General features: G+C 38.6%; 2 protein-coding genes across 2 annotated transcripts; one reads left to right on the forward strand and one right to left on the reverse strand.

Annotated features, from left to right (window-relative positions):
* Positions 1-47: 47 nt before the first annotated feature.
* fancb (FA complementation group B) lies at positions 48-8,227 on the forward strand. The gene is made up of 8 exons (XM_067516918.1): positions 48-1,203; positions 1,282-1,437; positions 1,532-1,621; positions 1,964-2,092; positions 2,964-3,139; positions 4,142-4,563; positions 4,665-4,905; positions 5,595-8,227. The coding sequence occupies exons 1-8, from the start codon at positions 301-303 to the stop codon at positions 6,007-6,009; spliced, it is 2,532 nt and encodes an 843-aa protein (XP_067373019.1). The 5' UTR covers positions 48-300; the 3' UTR covers positions 6,010-8,227.
* A 183-nt stretch (positions 8,228-8,410) lies between these two features.
* On the reverse strand, positions 8,411-20,845 carry glra2 (glycine receptor, alpha 2). Its single transcript, XM_067516923.1, has 9 exons — positions 19,909-20,845; positions 19,260-19,381; positions 17,071-17,138; positions 15,335-15,558; positions 14,071-14,153; positions 13,832-13,969; positions 13,518-13,732; positions 12,136-12,285; positions 8,411-10,942 (listed from the first exon to the last, which is right to left on the reverse strand). The coding sequence occupies exons 1-9, from the start codon at positions 19,992-19,994 to the stop codon at positions 10,661-10,663; spliced, it is 1,368 nt and encodes a 455-aa protein (XP_067373024.1). The 5' UTR covers positions 19,995-20,845; the 3' UTR covers positions 8,411-10,660.

The following is a 20,845-nucleotide window of genomic DNA, read 5'->3' on the forward strand; positions in this document are numbered from 1 at the left end:
ATCGTTCGTACAGCATTTCGGTCTAAAAACCAAGACTAGCGAGCAAAGCATTCAGCTTAATTTGGCCAAATCACTTTTGTCACCAGCTCTTACCCACAATGCACTTGGCCTAACAGGAAGTATTTGTATTCAGTTGGCGCGCTGCTACGAGTAAGTTACAATAACAGCCGATATGAGACTGAATATTGGTGGCACTTGTGTCATGAAAGAGACGATTCCTGACTTGACGATACCGCAAAATTAAACGTAAATCAAGGCAGGATCAGACTTGGCAGGCGCCTGAAGCTGGAGAAGTTGTTCATGGAAGAAATGCAAAGAACTACCCATCGGCTTTCCTTCCTTGGAAAGATAATAACATTTGATTGCAAACGAGGCACTGTTGATGGCGAAAGAAGCGAGTTAATATTCAGTAGCCTTTTATTTGAACGGGAGAACAACAGGTTCGTGAAGGCAGCTGATGGAGCAGTTGTCGTCAGCAGGAAAAGAACCACTCATGTGGATATTGTTAAATGCAAATGTGCCATAGATGTTCAGAAGAGAGTCGCTGCAGTTTATGTTTTAGTAAAAAAGAAGAATGAGAAAGGGGAGAACTTCCACTATAGTCTTCACACACTGAGCCGTTCAAACCGACTGGAGCCCTGTATTGAGTTTAAACTCCCTTATGAAATGAGGGAGAATGTGTGCATCCTGCAGGGACCCACAGTGCTGTGGAGTCAGGCTGGTAATGTTTTCTATACATCTGTGCAGGCAGGAGAGGTGAGACTGATACCCATTCAGTTGTCCAGCTGTGTAGTTGGTCAACCTTCCTTCCACAAAGGACAGGTATTTGTGCTTGGGGTCCAAAACCTTTCAGAACAGTGCCAAAATAACCAGTGCACAAGCCAAACCCTGGGCTACTTTGTAGATGGTGGGCATGTGTTTGATGGTGATATGATTTTACCCCACCCCTACATTTTCATCACGCAGTGCATCCTGGTGATCTCAGCTGAGGAGGAGCAGGGTGTGTTGAAATCCGCTGTGGTTGTAGCAACTTCCAATCAGCAGCTAGTTTATTTTGAGAATGGTATCATAAAAGACATATGTCAGCTTCCCTTTGAGGGACCTGAAGATATTCAGATGGTCAACACTGGAAGGAATGGCTGGCTGTTTGTCATATTCTTTCAACAGGGTCATGTTTGTGCTGTATGGAAGGAAACCTTTCAGGTATGTGAAAAAGGGGGTGTCACTGTCAACTAGCCATCTTTCAGTTTTCAAGTTTTTATATGGCTTTATTTTTTCCAGATAGCCTCCCACTGGTCAGGTATCAGCTCTGTCCATGTGGATGATTTCCTTGGATGTGGAACAGACCAGATCCTGTTGGCATTTAAGGATAAAGGTGTAACAGGACCACTATTGGATCATTTCTTCCTCACTGACCTTTGCGGCATTTCATACTCTGTAAGTTGCCATTGTTCCATCTGATGCGGCATCTTTACAGATAGACATATTTTTCCAAGTGCATTATGCAACTGAAGTCATTTTGACATTTCAGCGTGGCCAAGACATGGGAGCACTGAGGAAAGATAGTTCTCCGCCAGAGAACTATCTTTTCACTCTTCAAGCATTAGAGTCCAGACTACAGGTGAGTTCTTAAAATTGGTTCTGTAGTGGTAGGACTACTATCATCTTTGAACAAAATTCTGTTAAATTTAAACAAAAGATATGTTTATTTATTTCATTTATAACATAACTTTGTTTATGTTACTGAGCATCACTTTTATGTGTATTATATATATATATATATATAATATAGTATATAGTATATAATCCAGAGAACTCCAGATAAATCTATTGTTTAATTTGAACTAATCATGGTATTTTCATAAGGTTATAACAACTTAGAATGAAAATGTTTAGTCTCTTAATGCCTTATACAAATGACTATGCTATGTATGTTGTCAGTAAATTGTGGTCTGTCATTTAGAATGGCTTGGGTGTGCTTCAGGAGCTTCAAAGGGAAGTAAGAGTGAAGGAAAGAGTTGTTCAGGAGTCAGTTCAAGCTCTTACTGATGTGGTCTCAGGAAGAGAAACTGTTCTCTCCCAGCCTGAGCAGGTACTGTAGAAAAAATACCTGACTACAAAAAAATAGCGTGTGGTTTTATTGTATTTAACTAATTTTCAGAGGGCTTAGTTGGTTCGGTGCCAAACCAAACCTTTCTAAATTTGATTACAACGTGATTTTCTCTCTGCCGCCGTACAGGATAGCATGAAATCTTGTGAAAATGCTAATCACAAGAATGTGAGAATTCTTATTGTAGTCTTCAGTGATATTTCATAATGTCTGTAATACTGCATTTAAATGTAGTTTATGAATTTGAATTACATTGTGTGATATCTTAAAAGGCATGCAATGATTTATGATATATTACCATAGAACAGAAAAGTATTACTGTTAATCTCCACCTACTCCCCCTATGTGGTTTAGGTTCTGTTTCCGTACTTGTCTCTCATTTTTATGAGTTGTCATATTAAAAAAGGAAGATCACATGAGGGGGAAGAAGTCACCATCCTGATGCTGCTGTGCGACTTGAGGAAGCAATGATAAATGATGCAATGAAGAAAAAAAACATTTGCTTATCTTGTAGGGTATTTAAATAGTTGCTCACAGCGTCATTTTTATCATTTAAATGCTTTTGTTGCTAGTTTGTGCTTTTGTCATGAGTCAAACTTTTAAGGGCCATAACCTTAAACACTCACAGCAAATGGTGTATATATGGACCAAAAACAAACAAGCAATACTTAGAATAATTACACTGTATTTATAAAATACAAAATTTTGTTTTTAAATTGCTTTCTGTAATGTCCACTACAAGGGTATGTAATGGATTTTTGGTTAAATTCCAACTCTGTCACAAATGGCTATTGCTGTCAGTGCTGTCACACACTTGTCATTGCTGAATATAGTCTATGCCTTTTCTGTCCAGGAAGGCCTTATTGCTCTATGGGACTGTGATGATGGATCAGAGGGTGAGGCCTTAGATGACAAGATGCAGAACATGCCAGCAGAGTCTTCCAAACCCCAAGTTGACAAGCTTTGGCATCGTATCACTGAGGACCAATTGGTCGTGGGAGTGATATTAACTACTGACAGCAGCTCTCAGTAAACATTGCGTTTTTCTATCACTTTAGTGAATTCTTAGTTTTTTGTGTGCGAATATATGAGCTTTAGCCTTCTGAAATATGGCCCATATAACCATACATTACATAAACACGTGATTCTTTTAAAATAGTTATGCACTCAATGCTTTGCAGGCATAAGGAGTTTGTCTGGTTGAGTGGAACTATTTGTATGGTAAAGACACAGGCAATAATCATATTGCACTCTATTTACACTATTAGTCGAGTGTTTACTACACAGGGCGGCTATAGCTCAGTTGGTAAAGGCTTGTTGCTTACGAACCACAGGGTGAGTGGTTCGATCCCCGGCCCTGGCTATATGTCGAAGTGTCCCTGGGCAAGACACTGAACCCCTAACAGTCCATCCCCCCTCCCTAGCGATGCAGTGCCGGTCCATGCCCGGTAGAAACTGTGGAGGGTTGCGTCAGGAAAGGCATCCAGTGTAAAAACTGTGCCAAATAAACATGCGGACAGTGACCCTGGCGACCCTGAACTCATGGGATAAGCTGAAAGGAGAGTAGTAGTCGAGTGTTTACTACAGTTCAACTGTCAAATTGTGTCATTGCTGCATAAAGAGATGTCAGATATACGTGCGCCAGTGAGTAAGTCACATCTGTGATTACATGATTTGGTTGTTGAGGCCATCTTGTAAAGTAACCTATCACCTAATTTCTGCACACAAATGGAACTTACAGTGTTTTGTTTATTTTATATTTTTTTTATTTATCTTCTATTTTTGCCTATAGGATTTACCCCAACTTTATGATTTTTTTTGAAGATGCTGGGTGGATAGGTGGCCAACATGCGAAAGGTTTTTAATAACACTGCAAGCTCCTTTTGTGGCAACAAGAAGCTATCAGATTAGCTAATAAGCAGTCACACATTCAATTACACAGTCAGTCTCTAGTTTTTATTTGGTTTTTAGTCTGAGTACCCACTGTCCATGTGATATCTGATTGTTAGTGATGTGTTATTTTTGTTCCAGACCACTTGCCAGTGTGAGCTTATCCATCCTGACAGAGACAGGCCAGAGCTCAACACCCGCAGTCATCCAGACCCAAAGCCAAGTGTTCTGGCTTCCCGAGCCCTGCCCCTCATCATCATCTTCCTCCTCTTCTGCCTCCACATTCTCAGAGCCTGCAGCCAAAAGAAGCAAGCAGCACAACGCCGGCAGACTCTGTGATCTCAACACATGCAGACTGGCTGTGACTGCTGTGACCAGGCTGACACCTCTGTTGAACTCTGGCTGTGTCAAGTGTTGTGTCATGCTCCATTACATCCGGAGACAAGATGCTGTTTCCCTCGTTAGCAATCCAACACTGGGTACCCTGCACTGTGGTCAAGTTTCTTTAGATATTCACAATGATTTCCAAACCGTATTGTTGAAAAACCCTGAACACAAAACAGGTAAAATTACTTTTCTATGGTCTGAGATTTTAATTGTGTGTATGTGTTTGTTTGTGTATATTCTATGTGGATGTCCATTGTATCCTTATTTTTGTTACCAGATGAAGTAAAAGAGGACTTGCTGAGTTTGTTGACGTTGCTGGATCACTGGGTCTTCCACATAGATTCTCCTGATCACAGCTTAGGTGATATAGATAGCTGGATTCAGAAAAGAGTGGGCTCTAAAAGGATAGAAGTGTGTCCTCAGTATCTACTGCTAAATTCTTCAGGACCATCTGCTCTCATGCTGCTGCATTGGCATCAGATAACCCCTTTTCAGGGGGAACTCTCTGTCCACTCCAGGTAAATATTTTCTTTCTTTTCCAATACAGTAAGGTGGCTGTATTATTGACCTCACAGTTACAGGTGTTTAGGTAATATATTCTTTAATATATTCTTTTTGCCATTACATTATCAGTTAATAAAGTAAAACTATTTTTAAAGTAAAGGTTCCCTGTGGCTAAATTTAAGATTTCTTACAACAAATTTGAAATCCATATTTAGGCAGAAAAATCTAGAGTAAGGTGATTAAGTTGATCTGGAGTAAGAGGTTTTTATTAGCTTACAAACTGTAATTTCCCTGCTCAGTGTATTGACTCAAACACTACTACTAGTTACACTACTGAATTATACAATTTTACAGAAAAATAAAGGTATGTCGGCAACTAGATGTGGGTATTGCTCAATTGACATTAATGGCTTTTAGAGTTGACAAAGCTTTGAAGTTGACTAGGATAAATGTAAGTGTGAATATCAAAGTAATTAGGATTCTCTGGCAAGCAGAGCACTTAAAATTAGAAATCCTCCAAAAAAAAAACCCCGAACAGGTGTTTGGGTGTAAAGCAGCTGAAAAATGACAGAAATCATACCGTATAAACACTTTATGAAATTTAAACTATTTCCCTCTTTTTTTTCTTTCCCTTTTTTTTTTTTTTTTTACAATATGTATTGTATAATAACTTGCAAATTCAGATTCTGTTATTTCTTTTCAGCCAGTTACAGATGCTGCTGTTCCTGAAATCGCTGTTGGCTTACCTCCCTGTGTCCTGTGCCATTCAGCCTGCCAAAGCTACACGACGGCAGGGTGAAGCTCAACTATTTTCTTTAGCATTAGAAAAAGAGGTTGTCTCACTCCGAGACTCTGTGTCCTTGCTGCTTTGTGAAAAAGATGAAGAGGAGGAAAAGAGGAAGAGCCTTGAACATAATGAGACCCCCATGTTAGGTTCTGTGGAGGGGCTGCAGAGGTGTCGTGAGTCATGGCAGCAGGATGTTGAAAGGAGTAAAATGAAGTTGAGCCCAATGTTGAATCTGGGAAGGTATCGTAGCCTGACCCAAAGTATGTCCAAAGACCAGCTCTATGGAGATTTGGCAACTCTTTTAGAAATACAGAGAACTTTGCTTAGCTAGTTTTCAGCAGACATTGCTGTTGTTCGAGATCCCACCAGAAAGTCTATGTTTGCGCCCCTTTTTTCAAGTGGATATTCGTAATGAAGGGAAGATTCTAATAACTAAGACATTTCGGGCTGCACATTCAACCTGCACGGAGAGCTAGCCCTGTTGCTGGCTTCTATTCTGAGCTGAACTGTCTGTGTCTGCTCTGTCAGACAGCCACATGGGTTTTATATCTATCTAGTGTCTGTTGGTGTGTGGAGGCTCAGGCTGTTTCCGTTGGATCACCTCCTGAGTTTCACAGCATTAATCTGTTTCTGAGATGATCCTGCTCCCTGCTCAGCTTATTCTCCTGTACGCATCCCTTTAGAGACCATATGTTTTCAGAAACACTCTTTTTTAACAATTTCCCCTGTTGCTGCTGCTGTGTACTATGCAGTGGGAAGCAGACAACTCTAATCCTGCAGCGGAAAACAATGTTGTGTATAAGACAACAGATAATGGCCAAAAAATAGGTTAAACACTGGCTGACATACACAGGCTCTCATCATTCTTGTTTAAATACCATTCGCAACATGGTGGGAAAGTCTTTTTTTTTTTTTTCATTGGGAGCTATAAAAGGAGGGTGTGCATTTTGTTTATTTTAGGTGCTACTCCATGTGCTGGTAGTACTCAGTCTGAGGAGAGATAACCAGCATCCACAGGCTCCCTAAAACATAGCTTTCATACTGTATGTTCATGAGCAATGCCCAACATATTACTTTATGTTGCTAATTCTTATAAAATGTGTTTTTCATCATGTTAAATTAAATTAAAACTTCTTTCAGCTTAGTTTACTTTTGCTGTTAATCACACAGTTTTTTTTGCCATCTTTCTGTAGGCTAAAACACCTCTGTCACATCTAGCTTATAAGAAGAATTGTGAAACCTGTACAGTAAATAGCACCAGTAAATAGCCAGGGGGAAGTAAATCACACGAGAAAAGGAAAATCCAATTGTGTTGGTGTTCCCTTAGAGCTCCTACTGCCACCCAGAGTAAAATATATGCTTTGTCATCCCATTACTGCTTGTTAACTTCTATTAACTGTGAGTGGTGGAAGCAGGCTGCAGTGCTTCCACCCTCTGCTGACCCCCCGAAAAAGAAAATAAAACTTAATGGGGACTGTAAATGAGGTAGATAAATTATGTTGCTACTTTTCTTTAAATTTTACATGGACAAAATAAATACTCCACCTCATTTAGCTCAATAATGACTCACAGGCAAATTGACACGATCTGCAGCTTTTAACACCTTTGTTGATGCCAACCAGCACTGTAGGTGCCACTTTAGTATGGGAGCCTATTTCTGCCAAGAAAAAAAAAGTACTTTCATTTGCTATATAAAATTCTTAATTAAAGAGTTCCCATGAATATTACAACTGCCTTGAAGAACTGATCATTGGACTTTCAGACACATTGCAACATTGGTATTGCTACAGGAGAAAACAAAACAAAACAAAAAAATATATATACATATATTTTTTTTAGCCTTTACATTTGAAACACAGCATGTGCCTTGTAATATCTGTTATACAAAATAAGCCACTAAGCCATATTTTTATTGATTGTGAATGGTGAGGGCACTGGTCTATTTATTGCCTGCTGTTGATTGTTATCGATTGGGGTCAGCCAGTTTTCTCTACTCTGGGCTTGGGAACTCGGTGGGTCAACCAGCAAGTGGGGGGCTATTGATTACATCTACGCTACAGTATAATGCACAATGCCCATATGTCAGTGTTCATGAATTTGTATTCAGACTATTGCCATGTAAGGGACCACTCTGGTCCAAATAGAGAAAATCCTATTACCAAAAAGCACTTGTTTAAGACAGGAGTATAATCAAATAACCACTGTAGATACCAATCTTTGTTGAGATTATGGTTTATCAAGACACCAAAATGTATTCTGTATATTATACATCATAGGAAAAAAACATTATATGCATGCTATTAAACATGATTGTAAAAAATATTGCCAAGGCAAGGTCCAATTAGTCTAATTTATTTCTTACATTTTCAATCATAATTAATGGTCTTCCTCAGCAGATTGTTGTTGTGGTTTTGAAATAGTGTTTTTGTACAATTTTAAAATGTCCTCAGAACCTTAATTGAACTGGTTATTTGTTCTCACAGTGAAATCACAGTCTCATCATGGTGTCTCACAAGGCTAGCTAAAGCTACAGTATAAGAAATGACATTATTACCACCGGCCTGCAAATGTCTGCACACCAACTAACTGTTGGTGCCTCTTGTATCATGTCTGTACCACTTATGGTACATGTCTCATAAATAAAGGCAGATTATAGGTTCACCTTCACACAGACACACAGTTTGTTTTGTGGTTTAAAATGTGTCGGAAGAAGCATCATACAGAAAATGACACAATTTGCTGCTGGTTTTATTATTTCCTTAATACTGCGGAAATCATTTTTGATACAGTGAATTATTTATGCACAGGCATAATTGAGACTTTTTGTCAAAATCATGCATCAGAGTTAACTTTATTAATTTTCTGCTTTTCTCTCATACTGGCCTCTTCAATTGCTGTGCTGTGTTTCTATGGCAACCCTAATTTCTTGCCTCTCTCAGACCTCTCAAAGCAGGCTCCCTAACCCTTAATGAAAAATTGAAAGTTTTCCACTAAAACACAATTATAAGATACAAATAATTTGTCTCTCATAAGCTGTGGTACTTCACTGGATTGCATAAAAAGATAGAGTCCATACATATTTAAACAAGAATTAAATGGATGATATTCTGTGTGGATTAGAATAGTGATACGTTTATAATCCCTGTGTTTTTAGCATTGAAAAGCAGTTGGATGGTTCATTCAGCCTTCCCAATAAGCATACCACAGGCATGATATTCATCTTTAAAATAAACACGGCGTGGCCTTACCCACAGAATGCTGCATAAAGTAATTTCAGGATATTCATCTTGTAGTGAAAGCAGATGTAGTCTGCTTTCAATACATACATGGATACCATATCTCTTTAAGGGTCTTACATTAAGTCGTAGACGAGCCCATGCTACACTGTGTTGTCCATTACAGATTAATGGAAACCCACTGTCAGATCATATCTGTGTCACTCCAGGCCACCCAGCGATGCCTGTGCGTCATCACCCTTACTTATGGGCTCTGTGAGGAGCAGAGACAGTGTTTGTCATTTTCTTTGATTTAATCTGCAACTGCGTGCAAAAAGAATGTTCATATTTATGCCCTGATAGGCATCCGTCTCTTGTTTTGAGAAAGGTATGTATAGTGTAATGTCATCAACAAAAACATGAAACGGCCACTTTTACACATCACAGGGGAAATAAGGGAAATAAAAGTAAACATGCAGCACAGTTAGTTTTATTGATGGCTAGCAAATAACCTTTGTCAGGAGCAGCATTCATGAAAAGAGTTCTTCACCATGAATGTACTGCAGATGTGTCCCTCACTTCAATCCACCCAGCAACAAACACACCAAGTGAAGGGAAACAGTCCATAGACTCATCTGTCCGCCATTACAATAAATATTTAATCAGCTAGATCTACAAAAACATAGACTCATATTCTAAAACCATACCTAATATACCTGGAATAATTATCTGGAATAAAAAAATAATACATGTGCATATGGTCAAATGACAACATTAATTAGTGAAGTAATACAATCTATGTTCACAGTTTGTAGACTTGGCCATTAAAATTTTTGAACGTAGCATGTAATATATATGACAGTTTCTTCAATAAATTACTTTAGAATGACAGGATAAGTGAATGACTTTCAGAACATCTGAATTCATTTACATTGATTTTAGGTGACATCAGTGGTTCATGGTATGATTTAGAGTATACTTAGAGAAAAGGGAAACGAGAAGAAATACCTTTGGATGTCTGGGCACACGTAGAAAAGCTCCAGCGGCTCATTCAGCTCTGATATAACACTAAAGGAGACAATTCTTGAAAAAATAGAGAAGCATAGCAGTTCATGTCAGTAACTGTTTGATCTAAGGCCTCAGGTATTTCATAAAAATGCAGGATTTAATTTCCGATTGTAGATTTTGATCTGCTTTGTTTACGCCCATGCTTTAGAAATGTGCTGCTGCCTAATGTTTGAAAGATGCCTCTGTATGTGCTTTGTCCATATATTGATGCTATATTTTATATAAACACGAGGAAGTGCCATGACAACAGTACACTAAAAAACAGTCAGAAACATCCTTGATAAGAAATACTCGTTTTTGCAATCACAAAAAGCCTGAAAGTACCTTATAGTAACGAATCAGTGGAATGCTTCTTTGTTCCTTGGTCGTGGCAAGGCAGAAATTGTTTGAAAATGTTTGGTCCCTCTTCCAGTATATTATTAAACCTTGAGTTAAAACCATTTTTCCAGGTTTGCAGGACATAATATGCAGCAGTTTAACAACAAAAAGCATCTCAAAAGCTTGTCACGTCATCAGAGGATGAGCATTACTGTATGATGCATGATGTAAAATGCAACGTTACATTATCCCTGAAATATTATCACTGCCATCATCACCATGGTGCTTCTCATGCACAGTCTCTCATCTCATCTCGCTGTGCTCTTCCCGAGCATTTCTCAATCAGAGAAATGAAAAGAAATATTGTCAATGGTAAAGTCATTATTTTTTGTGGATGTCCTCGTGCCTGATGATCTTGTAGGTAATCCAGTAAAAGATGTTGAAGATTAGGAAGGCCAAAGGAAAGGCAGCTCTGGAGATCGTGTCTATCCTCTTGGCTCTGTCCACAAACTTCTTCTTCATGGTGTCAATGTCTTTTGGGACTGGTGGTGGAGGGTTTGGTGCTGGAGCCGCATTTTTGACCGCTGAACCATCTTTTGTTGGCAGACACTGACTCATACTGTAGCCAACAAAATTAAAGTTGCCTTCACGCATGTCATCATCCTGAAAATCAAACAAAAAAAAAACCCACAAAAAAAAACATTCACATATAAACAAAAGGAACTTGTAGAAAAATATAGAAAACTCGCTCAAGGGCATTTGAGACATGGACAAAAAGAGTCCAGGAATCGAATCATTAACCCTGCCGATAGTAGTTGACTCGCCCTCCAGCCTGAGCCACACAGCCACTGGTAGACACAGGGTATATGTATGTGATGGCCAGTTAGTGTCTATGTTGTCTATCATTTTTCTTCTTTAAGTTTGGGCAAACAAAAAGTTCTCGTCTCATTGTGCTATGTCAGTTTGTGCAGTTCGTGTTTTGTTTCTGTTAATTTTGTGCATAGTTATGTTCTTTTGACCTCTTTTATAGGCCTACTTATTTACCATAGTCTTTATTTGTATTGAATTAGCATTTTTGTGCGAATACTGAGCCAGTATGAAGCAATTGTGATTAAAACGCTTCACTTTTTCAAAGCATTTGAAAAAGATAAACTACTAATAATAAATGGCGAGGCAGGAAGGGTATCTGGCTTAAAACACATGCCAAATCAATGTGTGGAACACGTTCCGCTGTGGCGACTCCTGAAGGAACAAGCCGAAAGCCGTTGCTATTGTTATTTTGTTCAATAAAGTCCTTGTTTTAAATAGACTCTTTAACTCAGAAGTCTCTTTGGTATTCAGAACCAGTGCACTGCTTATCTCCTATGAGTGCGATGTAATAAAGCTTTGTCGAGGGCAGTTACGTGATTATTTGTGTGGTAATGTGAAGCTTTGAAACTTCTTTTACTCCTGCTTTGAAAGGTCGATACTGCTTGCTCTGCTTCAAGTGTAACATCACTAACAAGCCACTTTTTTTTTTTATAACTGCGTCGTCACTAACACTGTAGTATAGTGAACGTACTGTACGGGAACTGAGCTCATACATTAAAAATAAAATAAAATCTCCAAAATTGCCTAATGCACTCATCTCATCATACATCATGATTTTTCATATTGTAATTTCATGGCACGGCGCTATGGGATCATAAAAGTTATTAGGATACATAATTCCTATAGCTTACCAGATACCAAATTCACACCCAAGTCAAAAAACAATGTCTGTATGATATTTGATGGAAATCCAACCAATATCTCCACTCACAGCCCACAGACTGTGAGGCTATAAAGTTTTATAGCCAAAAGACTTATAATCCTACCTTGTGAGTCCTCCTCTGTCTTCGCCTCAGGCGAAGAAACTCTTTCTGTTGCCTGGAGACAAAATTAACCCCAGCATATTCGAGCAATGCAGCAAATACAAAGAGCAGACACACAGCCATCCAGATATCAATGGCCTTCACATAAGAGACCTGGAAGAGAAAATAGATTGCATTTGATAGATCTTGGTGACAGCTTACATTTCAAATGCAGTATGTGGTTTGACTTGAAAGTGATTACTTGCTGATTTTTTTTTTACCCACAAGTATTAATTTCGAGCACCATATCTGTTATCTGTTAAGATGTTCAGTTACAAATTCCTTTCTGTGCTTTCCTCTTTTCTTCTCATGTCTGTTAACTGTGACTTCCAAATGACTGTAATTAGAGGGGGCGTTTGCTAACAAATTTTCAATGATATCAGCATTGCATCGACACAAACAGTGGGAAATAATTGCAGCCTTGATTACTAATAGAAGAGAAGCATGGTACGAGTTTGTACCTTCAGCACTAATTTTAAAATTTGGAGAGAGTGAGGATGAAGTTTCAGCTCATCAGTGTGACCTCCAGTCTTGACAGCTAATTTGCATGTGGAGAGAACAGCTCAGCTTTACGAGGATTCTTAGAACATGATCAGGTTTAAAAGCCTCTCAAATTCTTGTCTTTAAATATTTATTGGTATACAAGCCTTTTATGTGAGAAGCTGACATGGCTGAGGCCATATATGCTCATCTGCAGATTAATGCATGGAGAGTGACAGATCATCAGAATGTGTTTCATAGTGTTTGTATCGTTCACAAAGTGCATAGCAATTTTCCGTCATTAGGAAAAAGCTACTGCTACTATCAGTAATGAACTTGTGCTTTAGATGAATGTCTTCATCACCGTAAAACAAAACTTGAATGTTGTCAATGTTGTTAAAAGAGCTACCAAAGCATCCATTTATTACTGTATCTGTTCTCTGGTGTGTTTAGCGCAGTACACAGAAAAAATAGCACACCACAACACAGATCTTATGTTGATGAGAAAAAAAACTAGTTTTACTATTTTTTGACTATTTTAAAATGAGAGGATGCACCCAACGATATGTAATGCATATGTGTGTTATTGATTTCATTATATTTTAAGTTATTATCACTGAATGAAAGATTTACAAGTGGAAACACTATAATATATATACATATATATATGGAAGTATAAAGCATAAGCATAACAGCATATGATGCTGTCTCTCTCTGTGAGTCTCTTTTCAATATGTTCTATTATAGGCTTTTCAGTTTTTGAATGACTAAGACATAAAACTAATATTATCCCATTTAGACCTGCTATAGTTACTTTTTATGCTATATATCAGTTACGATTGTGAAGAGGATAAACTGAGCTTTACCTTTGGAAGAGAAGCTCTGGAGCCGGAGCTCTGGGTGGTCATTGTGAGCACAGTGGTGATGCCCAGTGCCACTCTGGCAGGAGCAGCATCCATATTGATCCAAAAAGACACCCATGACAGGATGACAATCAGGAGAGAAGGAATGTACATCTGGATCAGGTAGTAGCCCATCTGTCGCTCCAGGTGGAATTTAACTTCAATACAAGTGAATTTACCTGTTCAAAACCAACAACCACAAACAAAATTTAGCCAACACAACAGGAGAAATGTTGCCTGAGAAATGTTGCCTGTTGTGTGTCATTGTGTCCTCTGACCAGTGTTGTAGTGTTTGGTACAGTAACCCAGCTCCTTCTCTTCCCTCATAATGAACTGAGGGAGGGTGAGCCCCTCAGACACCTGCACTGCACCGTTCTCCAGCCACTCAAAGATCAAGTCATTCATGGTGTAGCCAACTAGAGACAGAAAAAAACCCAGATAATTCAAAGTTTAGATGCACAGCAGATACTCAGTTTAGAAAGGACATTGACAAAACTGAGATTAAGTTGAATCTTACAACTTTCCAGTTGCATTGTACAAGTTTGGACATCCATGGGAAAGTTCTTCAGATCCATTGGGCAGGACAGAATGAGAGTTAACCTATGATGTCAAACAAAGTAGGAGACAGTGAAAGGACTAAATCAATGAATATAGGTTTATCTTTAATGTTGAAAGATAGTACTCATTAAACTTTAAAGTTGTCTTATGAATTAGAAAAAAGAGTTGCTTCACAAATTAAATTACACTTGGTACTTTTTTTGGCATTGTGTGCTCCTTCTGTGTGATAGCCTGTGACACACCTTGTAGGATTCCCTTCAGCAGGTTCCTATCACACTTTCATTACTGCAACTTATTGTTTCTATGATGCATTGTGGTCCACAGTCCGCTCAAGCTGGCATGTTTCCCATGAATGGAGAGAGTTGCTAACCACCTTTCATCTCTCCCATTGACCCACTCTGCCTCCACACCTGAGCACCACTCAACTCTGAGCTGCTCCTTAAATGGAGTCAAAATCGATCTGCTTTATATCACATCACTGCAGAGAAAATTGAATATTGTGTGACCGAAGCAGTACTGAAATAAAATGAAACAAATGTTTATAACTTGTGGTGAGCTTTGCTCAAAATCTGGGCTGATAGGCCTTGAAAATGTCATTTATCCTGAGTGGATTGCATGCTTCATTCTTCCAGTGTTTTTAAGGATTTTAAAATATCCTGCACTCAAAGACAAACCGATTCTTCTTTTATTTTTTCATCAATTTCTGGTTTTGCTCTTTATTTTGTATTTTCCACAGTGCCCCTGAGATTGGCTTGCCCTCTTACATCCTGTTCCTAATTAGAAATCTACATTGCACAAGGGGATGTGCTGTATTTCAATGAATTGTACAATTTCAAAGGAGACATTGAAAATCTATTTTAAAATCATGCTTTACATTAACATACTTTGATGTTTGTGAGGAAAAATAAACATGATAAAATAAAAAGCAATATGAACATTTCTTAGAGTGAGCCTTTGCATAAGAACTGCACTGTTATCTTTCACAGGGTCCTGCTTCCTACCCCCACTACTGTATTACAGTGCAAAACATTGTTTGAATATTGATATTGGTCTTTGGTATTGGTCTCTAACTTTGTCTACAAAATGAGTCTCAAAATATTTGTTGTCTCCAAACCAAAAGTGTAACTCCCAAAGATTTTCTCCCAAAGAACAAAAGGCATGTATATCTAGAATCTGGCATGTCTATCTGCAATCTATAACAACCTGCTCTATATTCACTTCACCTTATGCTGTAGAGGACAGTTCCATCCTTGAAGATCCTCAGCAGCTTGTTGTCTGTGGTGACATCGTGAAAATTGGCTCCTTTCTCATTGGCAAAGAAAAGGTCAGGCTTCCAAATGGAGTCAAGCATGGAAGGGTCCAGGTCAAGGGAGGAATCTGGGTATTTACTATATGCCAGCCGAGGGTCATTCCACTTCTGCCGCAGGAAGATGTTCACTCTGTAATCCTGTGGAGATGACAAGTGGCTTTGCATATTTTGCAGTGCGGCGATTGGTGCAGTGATGAGAACGCATGCTGCTGACAAGATTTTATAACTCTCTTTTGATGAGGTAAATAGTGGTAAAAATTTGCTATCACAATTATTCTAACACAAATAACATGCATCTTTAATCTATCAGTGTTAGTAAATTATCAGAGCAGGTGTTACTTCAGTATTTCCATTGATACTAAGTAATACGTCAACTCCACTACATTTATCTGACAGCTGCAGCGTAGCTTTGTAGCTTAGGATTCTACATCAAAATACATCACCTTAAAATAAATACAGTATGATGCATTTTTATACGTTCTTCTCTACTGAAAAACTATTAAACTGCAGATTAATTACACATTAATTTGTGTATTTTAAAATACACATAGCAACATAACGCTCTAGAAGAGGTCACTCTGTATGTATGTTTGTACAGTGACATTTACTTAAAAAGTAAAATGAAAGAAACTTAAATAATTTTCTCTAGTTGAATGTATTTAACATTTAATCAGTTAGGGTACAACTGATGTTGTGGCTATACAAATAATTTTTACAACTGCCCTTTAAAATCAATAAGAACATATGACAGATCAGATAATAAAACTGAGGATGAATGAATAAAATTAATTTCAGAGCACATTTGGCAAAGTCATCCAGCAATACTATCACCTAACTGCACAGTAAAATCTTAAAATCTAAAACTTGTTCACCTGACCAGTTTGACAGAACAGTGTTCCTAACGGTTATGCAATAGCTGAGATAAAGACTAAATTATGCATTTATAAAAGGCAGCAGCTCATGAGGAAAACTCTGACAGTGCAGTTAGTGGTTAAGTGAGTGTCACAAAGCTCAGTTGCTTAGGGTAATTGATATGTCATGATGATGAGAAGCTCTTATGTTGTTTGACTTTTTCTCAGCATATTGGCGGTTCCAAATATTTGCACGCATGTCTAAAGCCATGTAATTTCCTGGCAATGTTATGAGCTCCAGCCCCTGTGCAAATTATCATCATCTATTCATACTCTAAATAGTTTATATCAGTCATTATGAATCCTTTGAGTGTGGTGGGTTTCAATGCATGCAAGTTTTATATTTTTCCCCCTTTGGCAGTTGCATATTTCCATACATCATTTACTGTAGATCAGCTTAGTTAAAAAGCTTAGCAAGCACCCAGAATTATAGGTTGCACTTAAAATGACTTACTAAGTGTTCTATAGATTATTAGAACTCGATAAACACATGCACTGGGGACAATAGTGGGACAATCGACCAATACTTGTTTAGATAGTCAGAAGGACCTGCTAATAAACACCTTCATGCAAAAAAAAACCAAAAAAAAAAAACCAAAGTCTTCTATGACTATGAAGACGCAGCATGGATTTATATTAAAAGAAGTAGACACAATAGGTTAAAACTGTATGATTTAGTCTTAACTCCAGGGCAGGGATCAGGGCTTTAGAACAACACCAAGCATAACACTCAACTCACCATTGTAGTTTCTGCTATTGAACCAAAGCTGTTGATAAATATGTTGCAGGTAACATTAACTGGTGGACCTGCAGGTTGGGGATAGATAACACATTGACACATTGTACAGTACAAAAATCAGCCAAAATTCCGGAGGAACTCACCATAGTTGTCTCTGTGACAGAGCCGAAACTGTTGATAAAAATATTGCATGTAACATTTACAGGGGGACCTGTGAAATGGAATGACAATGACATGACAGGTAAAAAGCCTTAAGCCTTATCATCAAAGAAACTTGGATTTGGAACGGTGAAGATGTTTCAACAGGAACTTTGGATCTGTTGGTTTACAAGTTGCTGTTACACTGTGTATGTCAACATGCATTAATATCAGTGAGCATTTATTTCTTAGGAGCGTCTGTATGGTGACATGTCGCATTCTTTGTTGAGCAAACCAGAAACCAGAAGTAATGTTTCCTAAGTTACGCTCAATGCTATTAAAATGCAAATATATTTAAACTAAATCTAATAATCATTAATGGCAGCTTGCTGTTATGATTATGTAATAATCCCTGTGATCATTTGTGGTTAACAATCTGTAAATACATATTTTTCCAGTGGTTCTAAAGTCAACAGAGAATGCTTGCACACAGACAAATACATGCACACACATAAGCTGTAATTCAGCATCATTAATTAACAGCATCAGTACTTTTGTAAAACAAAACTCCCAAATTAGTTTACCATACCTCCCAGCTTTTTTGTCTCTTGGATGGCAAAAGCAAGTGACTTGAATGTGTCAAATTGGTTTTGGAATTGGATGGGAAACTATTTTCTGACACTTCTGAAAAAGTAATCTAGACATTAAGATAGAATATGAATTTTAGTCAGCATGCTCTGATGAGTAGTGCTATTTTTACTCTAGATTGGTCTAAACTGAAATATATTTGCAAGGCTTGGCAGGATATGCCATTTAATGTCACAGCAAATCTTTTCTCTATCTGAAAATTAGAGTTGTGAGCCCTTTCCAGTGCCCTTCCTCTGCGCTTTCTTCATCAATATTGCATGGGTCTTGGTATTAATATTGGCCTCGGATTGTCATCAGGTGGCTACATTTAACAGTGGAAGCAGAAAAATAAGGCAGCACCTCCTTGCAACAAATTCAGGAATGCAATCTAGGTCAGCTTTCAGAAAAACAGTTCAAGGTATATACAGCAGGTTCACAAGAATCTGTTTATATCACAGCAGGTTTGTTCAAAAGTGTTTGTTTTCCACCGTAGCTATAAGGTTAAACTTTGAGTAGAGGAAGCTTTGTCTAGCCTAAAATACAAATAAATGTAACCAGCAGAAATCAAATGAGGCTTTATGCTTTTTAATCCATGTGTGCTCATCTGTCTTCATTAGCTGGAAACAGTTGCTTACACTTTGTCCCTCCCCTGAAAATGCCAGCCAGTGTTAGACTGTCCTCTCATCTCAAGTCTATTTCAACAAGCTTGTCAACATTTCCCTTTTCTGCCAGACACGTGGAAATAACTGGGTTGTGTGTGCTGAATCCTTCTGTTCAACTCCTATGCGTTACAGTCTAGCCACTTAAACTACTGGAATCCCCAAACCCAATTAAATCTGGGCCCACCTGACCCTGCCTGAAGTGGGCCCGAGCCCCCTTGGGCTGGCCTCTCCTCACCCAGCTCCATTCCAGTGACAGATGCTGTGTCTCTCTCCAGCATCACAGAAGCAACAACAGAGGAAGTCAGTAGCCTGCAGCCTTGCCACGGGGCCACCATCCATCATTTAGCCTGTCATGGGGTGAGTACCAATCTGAGGCTGTGACTGTAATATTTACATCACCCACCTTGTCCCTGTTTCTGCATTTTGTTTAAAGCAGACATGGATTCCACCTAACATGTTTGAACCAAATGAAAAGCTTTCACTATTATGCTGAGAGGTTTATTAATGCTTTAATTAAAGCCATGTTTTTTCAGCCAAAATGGTTAATTGTCATTATCAAAAAAGTGTCTTGGTAACAGATAACTATAAATGCATCATTTGTAAAAGTAATAATGAGTGTTCTAGTGCAGTAACAGTAGGAGGATATAATCTATACAGACAGAAATACATGATTCACAAAGTGTTGTGACAGAAGACGGTGATTATCTGGTTTGGGGGAGGGGGGGTTGACTTTGCCACAAAACCAAATGACAATATACAAACCTTTAAAATTCGGTCTTATTCGTGCATCATACCCGGACGTGCGCCCCATGAGTGAGTCCAGAAAGTCTGATGGAGACATGTTGGACGATGATCTGGAATCGTGCTCCTTGGCATCCACAACTCTGAAACACACACGATGAGAAGAAAAAAATCCAGACACAAGTCAGAGCTTAAACTCAGGCGTCCAACATTGTCTGTCGCTAAGCAGCTGCCTGGGAGTGGCGGGCACTCACACGCAAACTAAAAAATGCGTTAAAGCGCATACACGTATCCTGACAATCTTATGTGATTTCAACGTGATGAGCTTCTCCTTCAGCCTCCACCAAAATTAAACAGCATGCTGCAACTCGTAGTAGCAACATTTCAGGACTACTGTGTAGGATAGTAAACAATTAACCTAAATGCCACTGCACGTGGCACAGCAGACAGAAATTTGGATAAAAGAATATTTTAAAGATCAACTGAAAAAAAAACTGTTGAAATCTAAAATTAACTTGAATGTGTTCACCAACTTTGTCTGCCATGCATTTTGTTTTGCATTTTAATTAAGCTATGAAATCCTTGTTTCATTTTTTAAACTTTAACATTGATGCGTTTCAACTCCGATATGTTTGGTAAAAATAGCCCATAAATGAAAAAATTGCCTTACCTAAAGTTGCTCGTCTCCATTAAATATGTGAACAAAGCTACGAAAACCTTAATGAAGGACCGGTTCATTCCTGGTGGTTTCCCCATGTGCTTACTCTTCTATTTCTTCCATATGTTTACATTGGTCAAACACATAATCCAAACAGGGATGCCGTTTTCTTCCTGAGTCGTGGGCGTTTTGGTATTCGTGTGTCACACAAAAATGGAGGAGACATTCCTCAACGCAGCCACAGATCATAGTTTAGTTTCACGAAACTCGGAGTCCCATTAACAGATTTGTTGAAGCGGAGGTGTGAAGAAACATCAGTCCTGTGGTGAGACGTCGAGAAGATGAAACTCCAGACTGAATTAGGTAGAAACGTTGCGCTTTGCCGTTGGCAACGCAAAGCTCGCTTTGTGAAGAGCAGCCTGTGTTGTTACTTATGAAGAGCAATCTTTCGCAGGTGGAGGACCGTCCTCTGTTCAGGAATGGAAGTGAAACGCCTTTTCTCGTTTCAGCACTTGGACAGCTCCCAGTTGCGTTACGCGCAAGCGCAACGCTTAAAAGTGGCGGACGTGAGTTGGTTTTAAATAAGTCCAATAACCGGGGGAGGTAATCAACAGAAACACATTAAAACATTGTCTTCACTGCATGTTTCATAGCGAAAAGTGTTTACTTCAAATATCAGGGCGTTTCTTGACTTCGGAAAGTCCCAGTGCGCGCAGCAGCTACCCAGAATGAAGTGTCATACAGAGCCATATGCTTTCTTCTACATCATATCGTTCAAAGATGACTTCTCATAACATCCTAATTATGTAGAGTTTGTCATTTAGATGAAACCAGTAGAAAAGTAGATTAAATCGTTTACTCGGACATCACCCTTAGTTGTAGTTTTACGCACTGTGCTCTTTCTTTTTTATTTTTATCTTTTGCTCCCATTCTTGTCTGTTTGAAGCAG

The sequence above is a fragment of the Channa argus genome, chromosome 9 (assembly GCF_033026475.1).
Source record: "Channa argus isolate prfri chromosome 9, Channa argus male v1.0, whole genome shotgun sequence".
NCBI lineage: Eukaryota > Metazoa > Chordata > Actinopteri > Anabantiformes > Channidae > Channa > Channa argus.